General features: G+C 40.9%; 1 protein-coding gene across 2 annotated transcripts in view; it reads right to left on the minus strand.

Moving 5' to 3' along the window:
• RMDN1 (regulator of microtubule dynamics 1) overlaps nt 1-11,977 on the minus strand; it is a 30,278-nt gene extending 18,301 nt beyond the window's left edge. For both annotated transcript variants that reach the window (XM_064384345.1, XM_064384344.1), the window contains exons 1-2: nt 11,731-11,977; nt 10,261-10,378 (exon numbers count right to left, since the gene is read on the minus strand). In XM_064384345.1, the coding sequence (XP_064240415.1) occupies nt 10,261-10,378; nt 11,731-11,859 (247 nt within the window). In that variant the 5' untranslated portion in view covers nt 11,860-11,977. The remainder of the gene's footprint in view (nt 1-10,260; nt 10,379-11,730) is intronic.
• Nucleotides 11,978-17,797: the final 5,820 nt, after the last annotated feature.

The raw sequence follows: 17,797 nt of genomic DNA on the forward strand, positions 1-17,797 counted from the left end.
CAAAATTTGAAATGTTTCAAAATCCAAAACTTTGTGAGAGCCACAAGTGGAAAATTCCACACCTGACGCTTACTTTCTGATGGTTCAGTGTACACATACTTTGTTTCATGCACAAAGTTATTTAAAATATTGTATAAAATTACCTTCAGGTTATGCACATAACCTGAATGAAACATAAATTCTGTGTTAGACTTGGGCCCCATTCCTAAGATATCTCATTAAGTATATGCAAATATTCCAAAATCCAAAAAAATCCAAAATCGGAAACACTTCTAGTCCCAAGCATTTTGGACAAGGGATACTCAACCTACACTACATGATCTCACTTATATGTGGAATCTAAAAAAGTCAAACTCACATAGGTAGAGAGTAGACGGACAGTTACCAGAGGCTGCAGTTGAGTGGCAGGAGGGAATGGGGAAATGTTGGTCAAATGGTGCAAAGTTTCAGTTAGACAGGAGGAATAAGGTTTAGAGATCTGCTGCACAGCATAACCATAGTTAATCATAATTTATTGCGTATTTAGAAATTGCTAATGGAATAGACTGCAGAACTCAATAGCTTAGCTCACTTAAGAAGTGGACAAAGCAAATGCTGGAAAGTGGCATAAAAGCTTGTTAAGGCCAGGCGCGGTGGCTCATGTCTGCAATCCCAGCATTTGGGGGGCTGAGGTAGGCAGATCACTTGAGGCAAGGAATTTGAGACTAGCCTGGCTAACATGGTGAAACCTGGCCTCTACCAAAAACACAAAAATTAGCCAGGCATGGTGACACATGTCTTTAGTCCCAGCTACTAGAGAGGCTGAGGCAGGAGGATTGCCTGAGTCCAGAAGGTCGAGACTACAATGAGCCTTGATCATGCCACTGCACTCCAGCATGGGTGACAGAGTGAGACTCTATCTCAAAAAACAAAACAAAACAAAAGCTTGTTGAAGTGTGAAAGAAACCAGTGATCATTTGATCCCTCACCCTCCCCTACTGTGGCTATAAAGGCCTCAACAAGCTTGTGCAGGCCTCACAGAGGTCTAGGAACTTAAAATGTTATTTTTGGCTGGGTGCAGTGGCTCACATTTGTAATACCAGCATTTTGAGAGGCCAAGGTGGGCAAATCACGAGGTCAGGAGTTCAAGATCAGCCTGACCAACATGGTGAAACCTCGTCTCTACTAAAAATCCAAAAATTAGCCAGGTGTGGTGGCACATGCCTGTAATCCCAGCTACTCAGGAGGCTGAGGCAGGAGAATCGCTTGAACCCAGGAGGTGGAGGTTGCAGTGAGCTGAGATCGTGCCACTGCACTCCAGCCTGGGTGACAGAGTGAGACTCTATCTCAAAAAAAAAAAAAAAGTTATTTTTAATCTAACAAATATCAGCTGGTTGTGGTGGATCATGCCTGTAATTCCAGACTTTAGGGAGGGCAGATCACTTGAGGTCAGGAGTTCAACACCAGCCTGGCCAATATGGTGAAACCCTGTCTCTTCTAAAAATACAAAAATTTGCTGGGTATCATGACACATGCCTATAATTCTAGCTACTCAAGAGGCTGAGGTGGGAGGATCACTTGAACCCAGGAGGCAGAGGTTCCAGGGAGCTGAGATCGCACCTCCACACTCTAGCCTTGGTGACACAGTGAGACTGTCGCAAAATAAAATAAAAATAAATATGTAGTAACTTTTTATGTCCTTAAGACACTTTTTAAAAACTAGAGTAGCCAAGATGGCTGACTAGGCACAGCCAGGAAACCTTCTCCCAAGAGAAACCACCATCAAGTAGACTGGCACACGCTGAACAGATATTCAGAAAGAAGACATTGAGAGTGGATACAGGGAGGATGCAGACCTTAAGTCTGAAAAAGGAGGAAACTGGGAACTCTGCATGGAGTTGCCAAGCACCAGGACTCACTCCTGGCACCTAGCGGCTCCTAGGGAAAGGGTGAGTAAAACAGATGTGGAGTGGCCCACTCTTGTCACAGACCTTAGAGATCTAGCTGCAGGAGACCCCAAGACTCCTTCAAGACATTTGAATTGGCAGGGAGAACTATCTGGAGAGTTGCCAGAGACAGAACGCTAGTCTGTGGAGAGCAGAGGGTTTAGCATGGGAACAGCTGCAGTGGAGCATGGCCATGGGTATCCATTCCCCAAGGCTCACCATACTCCTCTAGGTGGCCTTAGCCTTTATTAGCAGCCAGACATGGAGAGGGCGGGGCTGTCTTTTGCATAGAGTGAGGCCTGTCTGATCTGAACATCCCTGTCTGCCAGCCTCTCCCAGGGTCCATGCCTGGCCACACCCATTTGCAGCACAGCCTCAGCTGTCCCGGTGAAATGCTTGCTAGCGGCCCCCACCTTCCCATGGGAGCACTTTTGCAGATGTACCCCCACAGGTGCACACTCACTTATAGCCTCTGCCCACTGCCTCGCCAGCATGCACACATAAAACATGCAAACTTAGGAAATGCAGAGAACCCCTACAAAACAGTATACAAAACCACCATCCTCAAGACACATAGTCATGAGATTCTCCAACGTCCACATGAAAGAAAAACTCATAAAGACAGCTAGAGAGAAGGAGCAGGTCACCTACAAAGGGAAGCCCATCAGGTTAACAGTGGACTTTTTAGCAGAAACCTTATAAGCCAGAAGAGACTAGGGAACTATATTCAACATCCTTGAAGAAAAAAAAAAAATCCAACCAAGAATTTCATATCTAGCTAAACTAAGTTTTATAAGCAAAGGAGGAATTAAATCCTTTTCAGACAAGTAAATGCTAAGGGAATTTCTTACCATCAGATCTGCCTTACAAGAGGTTCTTAAAGGAGTGCTAAACATGGAAATGAAAAACCAGTACTTGCCACCACAAAAACACAAGTTCATAGCCCAATGACACTGTAAAGCAACTATATAATCAAGTGCACATAACAACTAGCTACCCACATGATGACAGGATTAAATTCTCACATATCAATATTGACCTTGAACATATACAGACTAAATGCCCCACTTAAATGACATATAGTGGCAAGTTGGATAAAGATGCATAACCCCGGGCCGGGCGCGGTGGCTCACGCCTGTAATCCCAGCACTTTGGGAGGCCGAGGTGGGTGGATCACGAGGTCAAGAGATCGAGACCATCCTGGTCAACATGGTGAAACCCCGTCTCTACTAAAAAAAAATACAAAAAATTAGCTGGGCATGGTGGTGCGTGCCTGTAATTCCAGCTACTCAGGAGGCTGAGGCAGGAGAATTGCTTGAACCCAGGAGGCGGAGGTTGCGGTGAGCCGAGATCGCGCCATTGCACTCCAGCCTGGGTAACAAGAGCGAAACTCCGTCTCCAAAAAAAAAAAAAGACGCATAACCCAATTGCATGCTGTTTTTTCAAGAGACCCATCTCACATGCAATGATGATGCATGTGCTCATCCCATAGGCTTAAAGAAAATGAATGGAGAAACGTCAAGCAAATGGAAAACAAAAAATAACAGGGGCTGCTATTTTTATTTCAGAGAAAACAGACATTAAATCATCAATGATAAAAAAGGACAAAGAAAGACATTACACAATGATAAAGGGTTCAGTTAAATAAGAAGACAACTAACCAAAATATATATGCAATTAGCATTGGAGCACACAGATTCATAAAACAAGTTCTTAGAGACCTACAAAGAGACTTAGATAACCACACCATAATATTGAGAGACTTCAACACTCCATTGACAGTATTACACAGATCATTAAGGCAGAAAACTAACAAAAATATTCAAGATCTTAACTGACACTTAACCAGATGGACATTAACAGACATCTACAAGATGCTCTACCCAAGAACAAAAGAATATACATTCTTCTCACCTGCACATGGGACATACTCTAAGATTGACCACATGGTTGGCCATAAAGCAATTTTCAACAAAATAAAAAATTAAAAAAATGAAATCATACCAAACACTCTCTTGGACCATAGCTCAATAAAAATAGAAATCAATACCAAGAAGATCTCTCAAAATTGTACGATTACATGGAAATTAAACAATTTGCTCCTGAATGACTTCTGGGTAAATAATGAAATTAAAGCAGAAATCAAAAACTTATTTGAAATTAATGAAAAAGATTTACCATACCAGAATCTCTTGAGACACAGCTAAAGCAGTGCTAAGAGGAAAGTTTATGGCACTAAATGGCTATATCAAGAAGTTAGAAAGATCTCAAACTGACAAGCTAAAATAATATCTAGAGGAAGCAGAGAAACACGAGCAAACAAAATCCAAGGCTGGCAGAAGAAAATAACAAAATTAAGAGCTGAGCCAAACAAAATTGAGATATGAAAGCCCATACAAAAGACCAACGAAACCAAAACCTGGTTCTTCAAAAGAATAAACAAAATTTATAGACTGCTACCTGGATTAATCAAGAGACAAAAGAGAGAAGATCCAGATAAACATAATCAGAAATGACAAAGGGAATATTAACACCAACCCCACACAAATACAAAAACCAGGCTGGATGAGGGGCTCTTGCCTGTAATCCCAGCACTTTGGGAGGCCAAGGCAGGCAGATGACCTGAGGTTGGGAGTTCGAGACCAGCCTGACCAACATGGAGAAACCCTGTCTCTACTAGAAATACAAAAAATTAGCCGGGCATGGTGGTGCATGCCTGTAATCCCAGCTACTCAGGAGGCTGGGGCAGGAGAATCACTTGAACCAGGAGGAAAAGACTGCAGTGAGCCAAGATCATGCCATTGCATTCCAGCCTGGGCAAGAAGAGCAAAACTCCATCTCAGAAAAAAAAAAAAAAGGAAAGAAAAAAACCCTCAGAGACTGTTATAAACAACTCTATGTGTACAAACTAGAAAACACAGAAGAAATGGATAAATTCCTAGAAACATCCCAAGATTAAACCAGGAAGAAACTGAAATCCTTGTAATAGTCCAATAACAAGTTCCAAAATTGAATCAGTAGTTAAAAAAACCTACCAACCAGAAAAAGCCCTGGACTAGATGGAGTCATGGCCAAAGTCTACCTAACATACAAATAAGGGCTGGAACCAATCCTATGGAAATTATTCCAAAAAATTGAAAAGAAGGGACTCCTGCCTACTCATTCTATGAGGCTAGCATCATTCTGATACCAAAACTTGTCAGAGACACAATGGAAAAGGAAAACTTCAGGTCATTAACTCAGATGAGGGCAGATGGGCAGGCCATAGTGGCTCATGTCTGTAATCCCGCATCTTAGGAAGCCAAAGTGGACAGATTGCTTGAGCTCAAGAGTTCAAAACCAGCCTGGCAACATGGAGAAACCCCAACTCTACAAAAAAAAATTCAAAAAATTACCCAGGAGTGGCTGGGTATGGTAGCTCACGCCTGTAATCCCAGCACTTTGGGAGGCTGAGGCAGGCGGATCACCTGAGGTCAGGAGTTCAAGAACAGCCTGACCAACATGGAGAAACCCCATCTCTACTAAAAATAATTACCCAAGAGTGGTGGCACATGCCTGTAACCCCAGCTATTCGGGAGGCTGAGAGAGGAGCATTGGTTGAACCCAGAAGATGGAGGCTGCAGTGAGCCAAGATCACACCATTGCACTCCAGCCTGGGAAACAAGAGTGAAACTCCATCTCAAAAAATAAAACAAAATTACTCATGTATAGCGGCATGCACCTATAGCCCCAGTCACTCAGGAGGTGGAGGTGGGAGGATCACTTGAGCCTGGGAGGCAGAGGTTGCAGTGAGCTGAGATTAAGCCACTGCACTGTAGCATGAGACCTTGTCTCAAAAAAAAAAAAAAAAAAAGAGAGAGAGAAAAAGAAAAAAGAATATAGACACGAAAATCCTTAAAAAAGTGTTAGCAAACTGAGTCCAGCAGCACACTGAAAAGATAACACACCACAATCAAGTAGGCTTTATTCCTTAGATGCAAGGCTGGTTCAACATGCAGATCAATAAATGAGATTCATTGCATAAACAGAACTAAAAACAAAAACCACATGATCATCTGAAAAGACACGGAAAAGGCTTTTGATAAAATTCAACATCGTTTTACGTTAAAAAACCTCAACAAAACTAAGCAGCGAAGGAACACACCTCAAAATAATAAGAGCCATCTCTGATAAACCCACAGCCAACATCATACTGAATGTGCAAAAGCTGGAAGCATCCTTGAAAAATGGAACAAGACAAGGATGCCCTCTCTTACCACTCCTTTTAAATAAAGTACTGAAAATCCTAGCCAAAACAATCAGGCAAGAAAAAGAAATGAAAGGCATCCAAATAGAAAGGAACTCAAACTTCTCTCTTTACAGATGATGATTCTTTACCTAGAAAACCCCATAGTCTTTGTTCAAAAGCTGTTAGAACTGATAAACAGCTTCAGTAAACTTTCAGGATACAAAATCAATGTACAAAAATCAGTACATTTCTATACACCAATAATGCTCAAACTGAGAGCCAAATCAAAAATGCAACCTCATTCATAACAGCCACAAAAAGAGTAAAATACTTAGGAATACAGTTAGATCTTTCACCACAATTAAAAAGATATCAGAGATGACACAAATGGAAAAACATTCCATGCTCATGGACAGGAAGAATAAATATTGATAAAATGGTCTTATTGCCCAAAGCAATTTACAGATTCCTATTTGTTATTCCTGTCAAACTACCAACATCATCTTCCACAGAATTACAAAAAACTATTCTAAAATTTATATGGAACCAAAAATGAGCCCAAATAGCCAAGGCAATCCTAAGCATAAAGAACAAAGCTGTAGGCATCACACTACCTGACTTCAAACAAGGCTACAGTAACCAAAACAGCATGATACTGACACAAAAACCGACACATAGACCAATGGAACAGGTTAGAGAACTCAGAAATAAAGCTGCACATCTACAACTACATGATCTTCAGTAAAGCTGACAACAAGCAATGGAGAAAGGACTCCCTATTCAATAAATGGTGCTAACTGCCTAGCCATATGCAGAAGATGGAAACCAGACCCCTTTCTTTCACCATATATAACAATCAACTCAAAACTGATTAAAGACTTAAATATAAGACCTACAACTATATATAAAAAAAAAAAAAACCCTAGAAAAAAACCTAGGAAACACCATTCTGGACATAGGCCTTGGCAAAGATTTCATGGCAAAGTCTCCAAAAGCAATTGTAACAAAAACAAAAATAGGTAAGTGGGACCTAATTGAAGAGCTTCTATACAGCAAAAGAAACTACCAACAGGTTGCTTAAACAGACAGCCTACTGAATGAAAGAAAACATTTGCAAACTATGCATCTGATAAATGTCTAATATCCAGAATCTATAGGGAACTTAAACAATTGAACAAGCAAAAAATAATCCCATTAAAAAATGGGCAAAAGCCATGAACACTTCTCAAAAAAGAATCTAAGCAGTAGCCAACAAACATGAAAAAATGTTCCACATCACCAATCATCACAGAAATGCAAATCAAAACCACAATGAGATGCCATCTCATACCAGTTGGAATGGCTATTCTTAAAATGTCAAAAAAAAAAAAAAAAGGCCGGGCGCGGTGGCTCACTCCTGTAATCCAAGCACTTTGGAGGCCAAGGCAGGCAGATCACCTGAGGTCGGGAGTTCAAGACCAGCCTGACCAACATGGTGAAACCCTATCTTTAAATTTAAAAATAAAAAATCAAAAAAAACCAGACACTGATGAGATTGTGGAGAAAAGGGAATACTTAAACATTGCTAGTGGGAATATAAATTAGTTCAGCCACTGTGGAAAGCAGTTTGGAGATTTGTCAAAAAGTTAAAACAGAACTACCATTTGATCCATCAATCCACTACTGAGAATATACCCAAAGAAATATAAATCGTTCTACCAAAAGGACACACACATCCTTAAGTTCATCACTGCACTGTTCACATTAGCAAACACATGGAATCAACTGAGATGCCCATAAGTGGTGAACCAGAGAAATAAAATTCGTTATATACACACCACAGAATACTATAAAGCCATTAAAAAAAAAACCCAAACACATCGATTGCTGCAACATGGATACAGCTGCAGGCCATTATCCCAAGCTAATTAATATGGGAACAGACAACAAATACTGCATGTTCTCATTTGTAACGTGGAGCTAAACATCGAGTACACATGGACACAAAGATGAGAATAGACATTGGGGCCTACTAGAATGGGGAGGGCTGGAGGAGGGCAACTGTCAAAAAACTACGTATTGGGTACAATGCTCACTACCCAAGTGACAAAATCATTTGTACACCAAATTCCAGCAACACATAATTTACCCATGTAGCAAAACTGCACATGTACCCTCTGAATCTGAAATAAAAGTTGGAAAAAAAAAAAAAAAGAAAAAAATGGGCTATGATAAAGCCAAAAGTAATTCTGGTTTTGCCTTTCAAAGTTCTGTATTTTATTACTTCAGAAAGCATTACATCTTTGCAATCATTTCTATAATGGTGCAAAAACACACTGAAACTAAATGTGATAGATTCAAAGGGAAATAGAGATAAGGACCTGGGTGTCATGGCTCATGCCTGTAATCTCAGCACTTTCAGAGGTTGAGGCAGGTGGACTGCTTGAGCCCAGGAGTTCGAGACCAGCCCAGGCAACATGTTTCTACAAAAAATACAAAAATTAGGCAGGCGTGGTAGTGTGCATCTGTAGTCCCAGCTACTCACAAGGCTGAGGTGGGAGAATCACGTGGGCCCAGAAGGGTCAAGGCTGCAGTGAGTTGTGATTATGCTACTGCAGTGTGGTCTAAGCATCAGAGTGAGACCCTTTCTCAAAAAAAAAAAAGTTCTAATCTCCACTCTAACATTTTGATTTTCAAGAAGTTTAACTCTGTGAGCTTATTTAAAAAAATTATTATAATGTGATAGGATAATAAGACTTGCCCTATTTTATAAGGTTGCTGTGAGAATTAAAGTCTAGGTTGCTTTAAAAAGATGAATTATTTTAAGTATTTGCTGAAATATGTCATTCAGTCAATAACAAAACCAAGTCCTATGCTTCGTCCTTCTTCATAAATGTAATACATTAAAAAAAAGAAGATAAAAGTGCAGGGCTTCTCAATTATCTGCTTTTTTAAGAAAAAGATAATCATAGATAAATGAAATCAATAGATAACTAGTAACCTTTAGATCACATTCTCTAATTCTTCTACCAGAAGTTTAATAAACCATCTATTCAAAATCAAATCTTTACTTTTTCCCCAATCACCTTCTCCTTTATAATTAAAAAGTGAGAATTGTAAAAAACAAAAAAGCTTAACCCATTAATTCCTTCAAGTAATATTGCTCTAATATACTGAAATTTTGGCTCACAATTGGTTTAACTAACTTTTTTTAACTGGCAAGTCTTTTTTAAAATTTTATTATCATTATTATTATTATTTATTATTATTATTTTTGAGACAGGGTCTTGCTCTGTTGCTCAGGCTGGAGTGCAGTGGTGAGATCACGGCTTACTGCAGCCTTGACCTCCTGGATTTAAAGTGATCATCCTGCCTCAGCCTCCTGTGTAGCTAAGACAAGTGTGCACCACCACACCCAGCCAATTTTGTGATTTTTTGTAGAGATGGGGTCTCACTTTGTTGCCTAGGCTGGTCTTGAACTCCTGTGCCCAAGTGATCCTCCCACCTCAGCCTCCCAAAGTATTGGGTTTACAGGCATGAACCACCACACCCGGCCAAGTCTTAATATATGTTTACTTATCTATATTATGCCAATAAGAAATTTGATTTTTTTTTCACTTTCAACCTTACCCAGCAGCATTCTGTTTGTAAATAAAACATATCTACCTTAAAGTACTATGACCTTTTGTTAACCATATCAAGAAGAATATAACACCCTGACACTGGTTTCATTCATCATTATAGAGCAAACTTTTTCTGTAAAGATCCAGAGAGTAAAACAGTTTAGGCTTTTTGAGCCATACATGGTCTCTGCAGCATGTTTTGTTTTGTTTTTTTAACCCCCTACAACTCTTCAACCTCAACCATTTAAAAATTTAAAAGGATATTCTTAATTCTTAGCTTAAGGGTTCTACAAAAATATAAAATGTTAATAAAGCATCACTGAGGCAGCTCTCATTTCTAGAAAAAATACATATATAAATGAGATATCAGACTAAGAAGCAGAGAAAGGCAGAAAATAGTCTAGACCATAACAATATTAGTTTCATTATCTATATAAAAATACCCAAGCTATTAACAAAATAACAAAAAATAACTAAGTGTTCCGTATGTTTAATTTTTGCTTACCTTTGGCTGTGGCATGAACCACAGCAGCCTGAGAGAGAAACTGGTAAGTTTCAAAACCCAGATAAGACAAAGCTGAAAGTAAAAGGCGTCTTTTGAAAGTTCCTGGGTTTCCCATTACCTATGGAAACAATTATGGTCAGAGTTACAAACTGAAAATTTGAAGGCACTGCTACCCCAAGCAAAAATTGCATTAATTTTTTTATCATAATACTGGAAGCTTAAAATTTTTACTTTATCAAATTATTCAGTAAAACTGTCTCAAAGCATATCTTATTAAGAAAAAGATACCACCTGGAGTGGTAGCTCATCTAAAAATCACATTCCTGCTGGGAAAGGCAGAGCTACAACTTATTTGCGAATGCATGGGTATTGCAAATTGTATGAAGTAAAGTATGAGAAACCAACACAAAATAAAATGAATCTTACAGACAAGATTATGAAATATAGTAATTACTACATATAAAAAATGTACATAGCTAACTTTTAAATTTTTTTGTAGAGACAGGGTCTCGTTGTGTTGCCCAGGCTGGTTTCAAACTCCTGGACTCAAGCAATCCTTCGCCTGGACTTCCCAAAGTCCTGGGATTATAGGCGTGAGCCAAGGAGCCAGGCCTACAACGGGACTTCAAACCCATCATTGTTCTAATTTGAAAACTTAAGACTAGTTTCATACTTAGAACTCCTCCCATCTTTCTCCCTATATTATCTAACATCTCCCCATTTGGTTATAAACTTCCAAGGAAAGGAAATATGCCTAACTTTTAACCACCCCTCCCCACCATCAGTCCAATAATTCTGAACAATTTTAACTGAGCAGTTAAAAATGTATTTTAGAGCTTAAAATAATGAAACAACTACTTCACGTGAAATATATCATATGCACTAATGCCATTCCCCAATTCCCTGACAAGAATAACAGAGGCCCATGAGCATTCCAATAGAAATATCAGAACTGAGACTACAACATGCGGACATCCTTCATTGACTTTATGCAGATAAAACAGGCAACTCAGAAATAATTATTTTTTAACAAAAACCTAAATAGTATGAAATCTCTGCTTCTGAGTCGCAGAATTTTTAAAATCACATCTCACACTTCTCAAAGTCTGAAAGAGGGGCAGCCTCAAGCGCTGTGGCCCTATCTGTCATCGCCTACAGAGAATAATTTCACAGCGGTCAGGGTTCTTTCCCGTCCCGTTCTACGTTTCGCACAGGAAGGACAGGTAGGAGGCAGCTTCTGGGCGCGTGGGGGCAAACCCCACTCCTTCCCTGACAGCCCCAGTTTAGAATAGCGGAAGTCTGCAAAAGGGAAGGGACCTGTCTGAGTGCTCCAGGCACAGTGGCCCCGAGTTCCTTCCTCAGTTCAGTTCACATTCCCGTAGGCAGCGCGGGGCCGCCACGCCTGAAGAAGGGGGAGCCGGAACCCACTGGGTAGGAGGTGGGGAGCGGGAGCCAGGACCGAGGGGGTACCTTAAAGCCGCTGAACCGACAGAGGCCGCAATGCCCGCGGCTGCCCGAAGTCCCCGCAGGGACCCGAGACCCCGGGACAGCTCCACGTCGTAAAGGCAGAAAACGCCACAGTCGAGCGGCCAGCGCCATGACCTGCAACTCGCAGGCTGACCCTGCACTACTTCAGACAACTACGGAGGCGGGCGGGTCTAAATAAGCCTCAGCCCTTCCAGAGAGAACCGTGTCCGCCCGCCTCCAGCCCAGCACTTCCAACCCCCCATGGCTTCCGGTCCACGGGCTTGGGGGCGGGAAATACCCCAATTGGGTGGGACTTAGTGGACCTTCCGCACCTGCGCCCAGAGAACTGAGGCCGTGAGATCGCTGTTTTCAGGCTCTCTGACTTGTTTCTGCTACATCTCTCCAGGAGTCTTTCAGGGTTTGGGTACTAGGATAAGTCACCAGAACACAATTGAAAGCTCAGAAATAGACCCGAGAATACAAGTATGCAAGAAAAAAAATTGTCATTTTAATTATCTGCTGCCTTCAAAAGTAGAGTGAATCTTGGCACTAATGCGTCTTTTTTGGAAATAAATAATTGTAAGAATTAAGTTGCCCAATATGAGAAAGGGAAAGGAAGAGACTGAGCGACTCAAGAGGGTAAATTCAAGAGAGAGGCCAGAGCAGAGGAACAAAGAATTCAAAGCGCAAGCTGGTTTTGGGAAGAAGAACTAGTGGGAGGAGGCCTCTGGACAGGATATTGATGCCCCTGTATGCTAGGGCATGTGTGGAGGAAAAAAAAAAAACCTGGTTTTCCCTAAAATTCTTCAATAAGATGTTTTACTTACTCGAGCAAAATATTTTATTTTACTCAAGTAAAATAAAATTTCTTACTCGAATGAAATTCTTTCATGGGAAAATGAAGAAGTTTTGAATCCTACTTAAGGTCTGATGGTGGTGGAAACACGGACTGCAAATGGAGTACCCACTATATGGGTTTCACAAAAAATTCTATGGGTAATTAGGGGAGTCATGGTTTTAAAAAATTAGGTTGCATTTCTGTGATACTTTTAATAGCGTATAGGGAATTAATACACGGTTGTATTGATCTTCCCAACGGCCTTGTGATGTAACTGGTATCCCAGGTTTACAAATTTAAAAAACCGTAGCTCAAAGAGATGTATTAACCTAACCACGGATATATTAGAAGACAGGAATCCACGTCTTTCTATTCTGAGTCCAGTGTTCCTTCTACTATATGATTGCTGCCTCCACTAGTTCCCATTAAATCAACTGTATTTCTTTAGGATTATGTCTTTAAAGTCTGTCTCTATAAATATGTAGATCTCCTTCCCAACTGCTGAAACCTAGCCTTTTTTCCGAGAGAGAGAATCACTTTTATGCATTTCTACTGGTAGCTACCTCAATATTGCTAAACAATATGTTTATACCACTGGATGCCATGATAATACTGAAATTAAATTTCTGATACCTCTGCTAGAGTGAATTTGTAATTAAGTTTTTTTTTTTCTTTTTTTTTTTTTTTTTTTTTTGAGACGGAGTCTCGCTCTTGTTACCCAGGTTGGAGTGCAATGGCGCGATCTCGGCTCACCGCAACCTCCGCCTCCTGGGTTCAGGCAATTCTCCTGCCTCAGCCTCCCCAGTAGCTGGGACTACAGGCCTGCGCCACCATGCCCAGCTAATTTTTGTATTTTTTAGTAGAGATGGGGTTTCACCTCGTTGACCAGGATGGTCTCGATCTCTTGACCTCGTGATCCACCCGCCTAGGCCTCCCAAAGTGCTGGGATTATAGGCGTCAGCCACCACGCCCGGCTGCATTATCTTTCTTTACATATGTTACCTGTAAGTACATATTACATTCCTAGTATTTTCTGTTGTTAGGCCTTTTGAGAGTAATTACAGATACCATGACTCTTCACTCTTAAAACAAAGACATTCTCATATTTAGTCTCAGTATAATTATCCAATTGAGGAAACCAAAAGTGACAGAAGAGTACTATTTAATATACAAATTTTATTTACTTCCCAATGCTGTCGTTTTGTATTTTTTTGTGTTTGTTTGTTTTTGTTTTTGTTTTTTTTGAGACGGAGTTTCACTCTTGTCACCCAGAGTGGAGTGCAATGGTGCGATCTCGGCTCACCGAAACCTCCACCTCCCAGGTTCAAGTGATTTTCCTGCCTCAGCCTCCAAAGTAGCTGGGATTACAGGCATGTGCCACCACACCTGGAAATTTTTATATTCTTAGTAGAGAAGATACAGAATACAAAAAAATAATAATTTTTGTATTCTTTGCTCCTGCTCCTTGTTGGTCAGGCTGGTCTCAAACTCCTGACCTCAGGTGATCTGCCCGCCTTAGCCTCCCAAAGTGCTGTCCTATAATATAGTAATGATTTTTTTTCTAAATTCAAGATCAAATCTTGATAATGTGTTGCATTTGTTATGTTTCTACTTTCTTTAAATCTTTAAATCCTCAGCCTTTGTCTTTCATGACATTAGTATTTTTTAAATGTATAGTCCTGTTGATTTGAAGCAGGGTTTCTCAACCTTGGCACTATTGAACTTTTGGGCTGAAGAATTCCTTCAGCCCCTGTCAAGCCATCAGATTATTGCAGGCTTGGCTAATATCTGACTGCAAAATCAAGAGAGATGATGAGCCAGAACCACCTAGCTAAGCCAATTCTAAGTTCCTAAACCACAGAAGCTATGAGAGATAATAAATGATTGTTCCTGTTTTAAGCCACTAAATTTGATGTAATCTGTTATAGAGCAACTGATAACTAATACAACACCAAGTAAAGCATATACAGTTGGAGTGTGGAGTTTCAGAGGAAAGGTGTGGAAGTTTGATAACTTTAAGAATATAGGCTGGACATGGTGGCTCACACGTGTAATCCCAACAATTTGGGAGGCCAAACCCGGAGAATAGTTTCAAGCATGTTCGAGACCAGCCTGGGCAACATAGTGAGGCTCTGTCTCTACAAAAAAAATGTTTTTTGTTTTATTTTTTAAATTTGCTGCATGTGGTGGTACATGCTGTAGTCCCATCTACTCAGGAGGATGAGCTGGGAGGATCATTTAAGCCCAGGTGTTTGAGGTTGCAGGAAGCAGGGATCATGACACCATCTTTAACAGAAGAAAAAAGAGAGAGAGATAGAGAGAGAGAGAATTCAGATGGAATTCAAAGCTGTGAGTCAAAGGCCGGGCATGGTGGCTCCTGGCTACTATAATCCCAGTATTTTGGGAGGCTGAGGCCGGTGGATTGCTTGAGCTCAGGAGTTCAACACCAGCCTGGGCAACATGGCGAAGCCCTGTCTCTACAAAAAGTGCAGAAATTAGCCAGGCACGGTGGCTCATGCCTGTAGGTCCTAGCTATTTTGGGAGGCTGAGGTGGGAGGATCGCTTGAGCCTGAGAGGTTGAAGCTGTGGTGAATCGTGTTCTACCACTGCACCCCAGCCTGGAGGACAGAGCAAGAGTCTATCTCAAAAAAAAAAAAAAACCTATTAAGACTGGATGAGGACCGGGCGCGGTGGCTCACGCCTATAATCCCAGCACTTTGGGAGGCCGAGGCGGGTGGATCACGAGGTCAAGAGATCGAGACCAGCCTTGTCAACAAGGTGAAACCCCATCTCTACTAAAAATACAAAAAATTAGCTGGGCATGCTGGCGCGTGCCTGTAATCCCAGCTACTCAGGAGGCTAAGGCAGGAGAATTGCCTAAACCCAGGAGGTGGAGGTTGCAGTGAGCCGAGATCGTGCCATTGCACTCCAGCCTGGCTAACAAGAGGTTACTCCGTCTCTAAAAAAAAAAAAAAAGAACTAAGCCGTAGGAATATGAGGATCAAAATACAAAGGAGACAAGAAGGAATACCTCGTGAAGCAGAACACATTGGAGAAAAAATATTTTGTGAGTATCTCATTCATTTTAACATGCATTTGACTCTCCACCAGGTGTTGTTTTATTTCTTGTTAGCCTTGATATCCAACATGCATTCAACACATGTTACATTAGAATGGAATTTAGACTCTAGTTAAGGAGAATGAATAAATACATTGAGAAGCTATGGCATTATGTGTTTAAAGGATAGATTTCTGTTTGGATACTAAAAGTACAAAACCATCCCCTTGCCTCTACTCTTTCCCTATTTTAGTGGAAAGAAGAGTTTTGAAAGTTAGATATGGATACTATATATTCTGGAAAATTTAAAATTTGCAATTCAATTAGTGGTGCCTGAGGACCTTCTTACATATGAAAGCAGAATCAAAAATAGAGCCAGCAACATTTAGTAAAAACAAAAACACTTCTAGTGCCTCCCCAGTAAAGGTCTTGTTTCTGCACTTGCACTTTGTTCTTGTCTTTGCCCCTGCTATCATTCCTGTGCCCCCAGATATTTGCATCACTGGCTCCTTCTTATTATTCAAATCTCAGGTCAAATACCATCTTAGAAAGCTCTTTTCTGAGCCCCCGTCTAAATAAGCTCATACTATCTTCAAGTCCCTCTATCACATCACCCTGCCTTAACTTTCCTCATGGCACTTCTGGCTGTCTGAAATCTCATTTTGTCTTTAACAACTAATGTATTATTCGACCCTCCTCTATGGTAGAAGTTCCTGTCCATCTTGCTCACAAGTCTAGAACAATGCACATAGTAGGCAATCAGGATGTGTATGTTGAATAAATGAATGAATCCTCACTGGCACTGATGTGATTTTTAAAACGTTTAATTTGCAAGCCAGGCATGGTGATCACTCCTGTAATCCCAGCACTCTGGGAGGCCAAGGCTGGCAGATCGCTTGAGCCCAGGAGTTCAACACTAGCCTGGGCAACATAGTGAGACCCCGTTTCTTAAAAATAAATAAAATTAAAATGTTTAGTTTGCATATTTTGGATTAAAACTAAAGTTTTTACTTAGGAATGTCTATGTTTCTTCATTGGATATCCTTTCCATTTCTTCTATAATTAAAACAAACAAACCACCCTTCACCCATTTTTCTATTGGGTGTTTTTTTCCTTATCAATTTAAATGAACTTAAGATACTGTCAAGTTTACGACCAATATATTTCCCAATATGTTTTATTGATTTTGTTCCTGTGTCCTTGGGAAGAAGTTCTAAATTATCAAGCAGTCATGTATCAGTGTATTCCATAGCAGTCTGTTTAGTTGCAGGCAGCATGGAGTACCAAGCAGTCAAGCCTGCACGTTGAGGTTTACTTACAATCTATGACTTCAGAGAAGTAGGCCAATTATTTAGCTTCCAAATCTCATGTTACTCAATTGCAGTTTTCATTTGTAAAATGGGGATAATGGCACCAAATACATCACAGAATCGTAAAGATTAAAGGAAATGAAGGATATTAAATGTCCTTGGTAGTGTGCACATTTAAAATGCCCCAAATAAGCATATAACCATGGTTAAGAGCTAAGATGTATTTCGCTATTTTCATGTTGAGAGTTTGTCTTAGTTACTTTTTTTTTTTTTTGAGACAGGGTCTTTCTGTCACCCAGGCTGGAGTGCAGAGGCACGAACATGACATACTGCAGCCTTAACCTCCTGAGCTGGTGATCCTCCTGCTTCAGCCTCACATGTAGCTAGGACCCGTGCCACCATGCCTAGCTATTTTTTTACTTTTTGTAGCAATGGAGGGGGTCTCATTTTTTTGCCTCAGACTGGGGCTGGCCTCCAACTCCTGGACACGTGCCATCCTCCCACCTCTGCCTTCCAAAGTGTTCAGATTACAAGTTCACGCCTGTAATCTGAAGAAGACTGTGCCCAGTCTTCTCAGTTCAGATATGTTATAAATTTTCTTAAATATTTTAATTATTTCATCCTTAAGAAATTTATTTTGGTTCACCAAGCCACTTACCTAAAGTCAGCTTGGCCTTTTCAGTAAGCCACTGGCCCACAGAGTAGCCTTGAAGCGCCAGCCTATCGGCAGGGAGAGAACCGGCAGCCCGGAATCCGCTCCCTGCGGATGGGTGGAGCCTTGCGCAGGCTGTGCGGGGCGGGGCACGCACTGGACCCGCCCCCGCCCCGCCCCCGTCCTCTTGCTCTGCTTGTCCAGCCCTAGGT

The sequence above is a fragment of the Aotus nancymaae genome, unplaced genomic scaffold (assembly GCF_030222135.1).
Source record: "Aotus nancymaae isolate 86718 unplaced genomic scaffold, 86718_ANA_hifiasm-v0.15.2.pri h1tg000036l, whole genome shotgun sequence".
Taxonomy (NCBI): Eukaryota; Metazoa; Chordata; class Mammalia; order Primates; family Aotidae; genus Aotus; species Aotus nancymaae.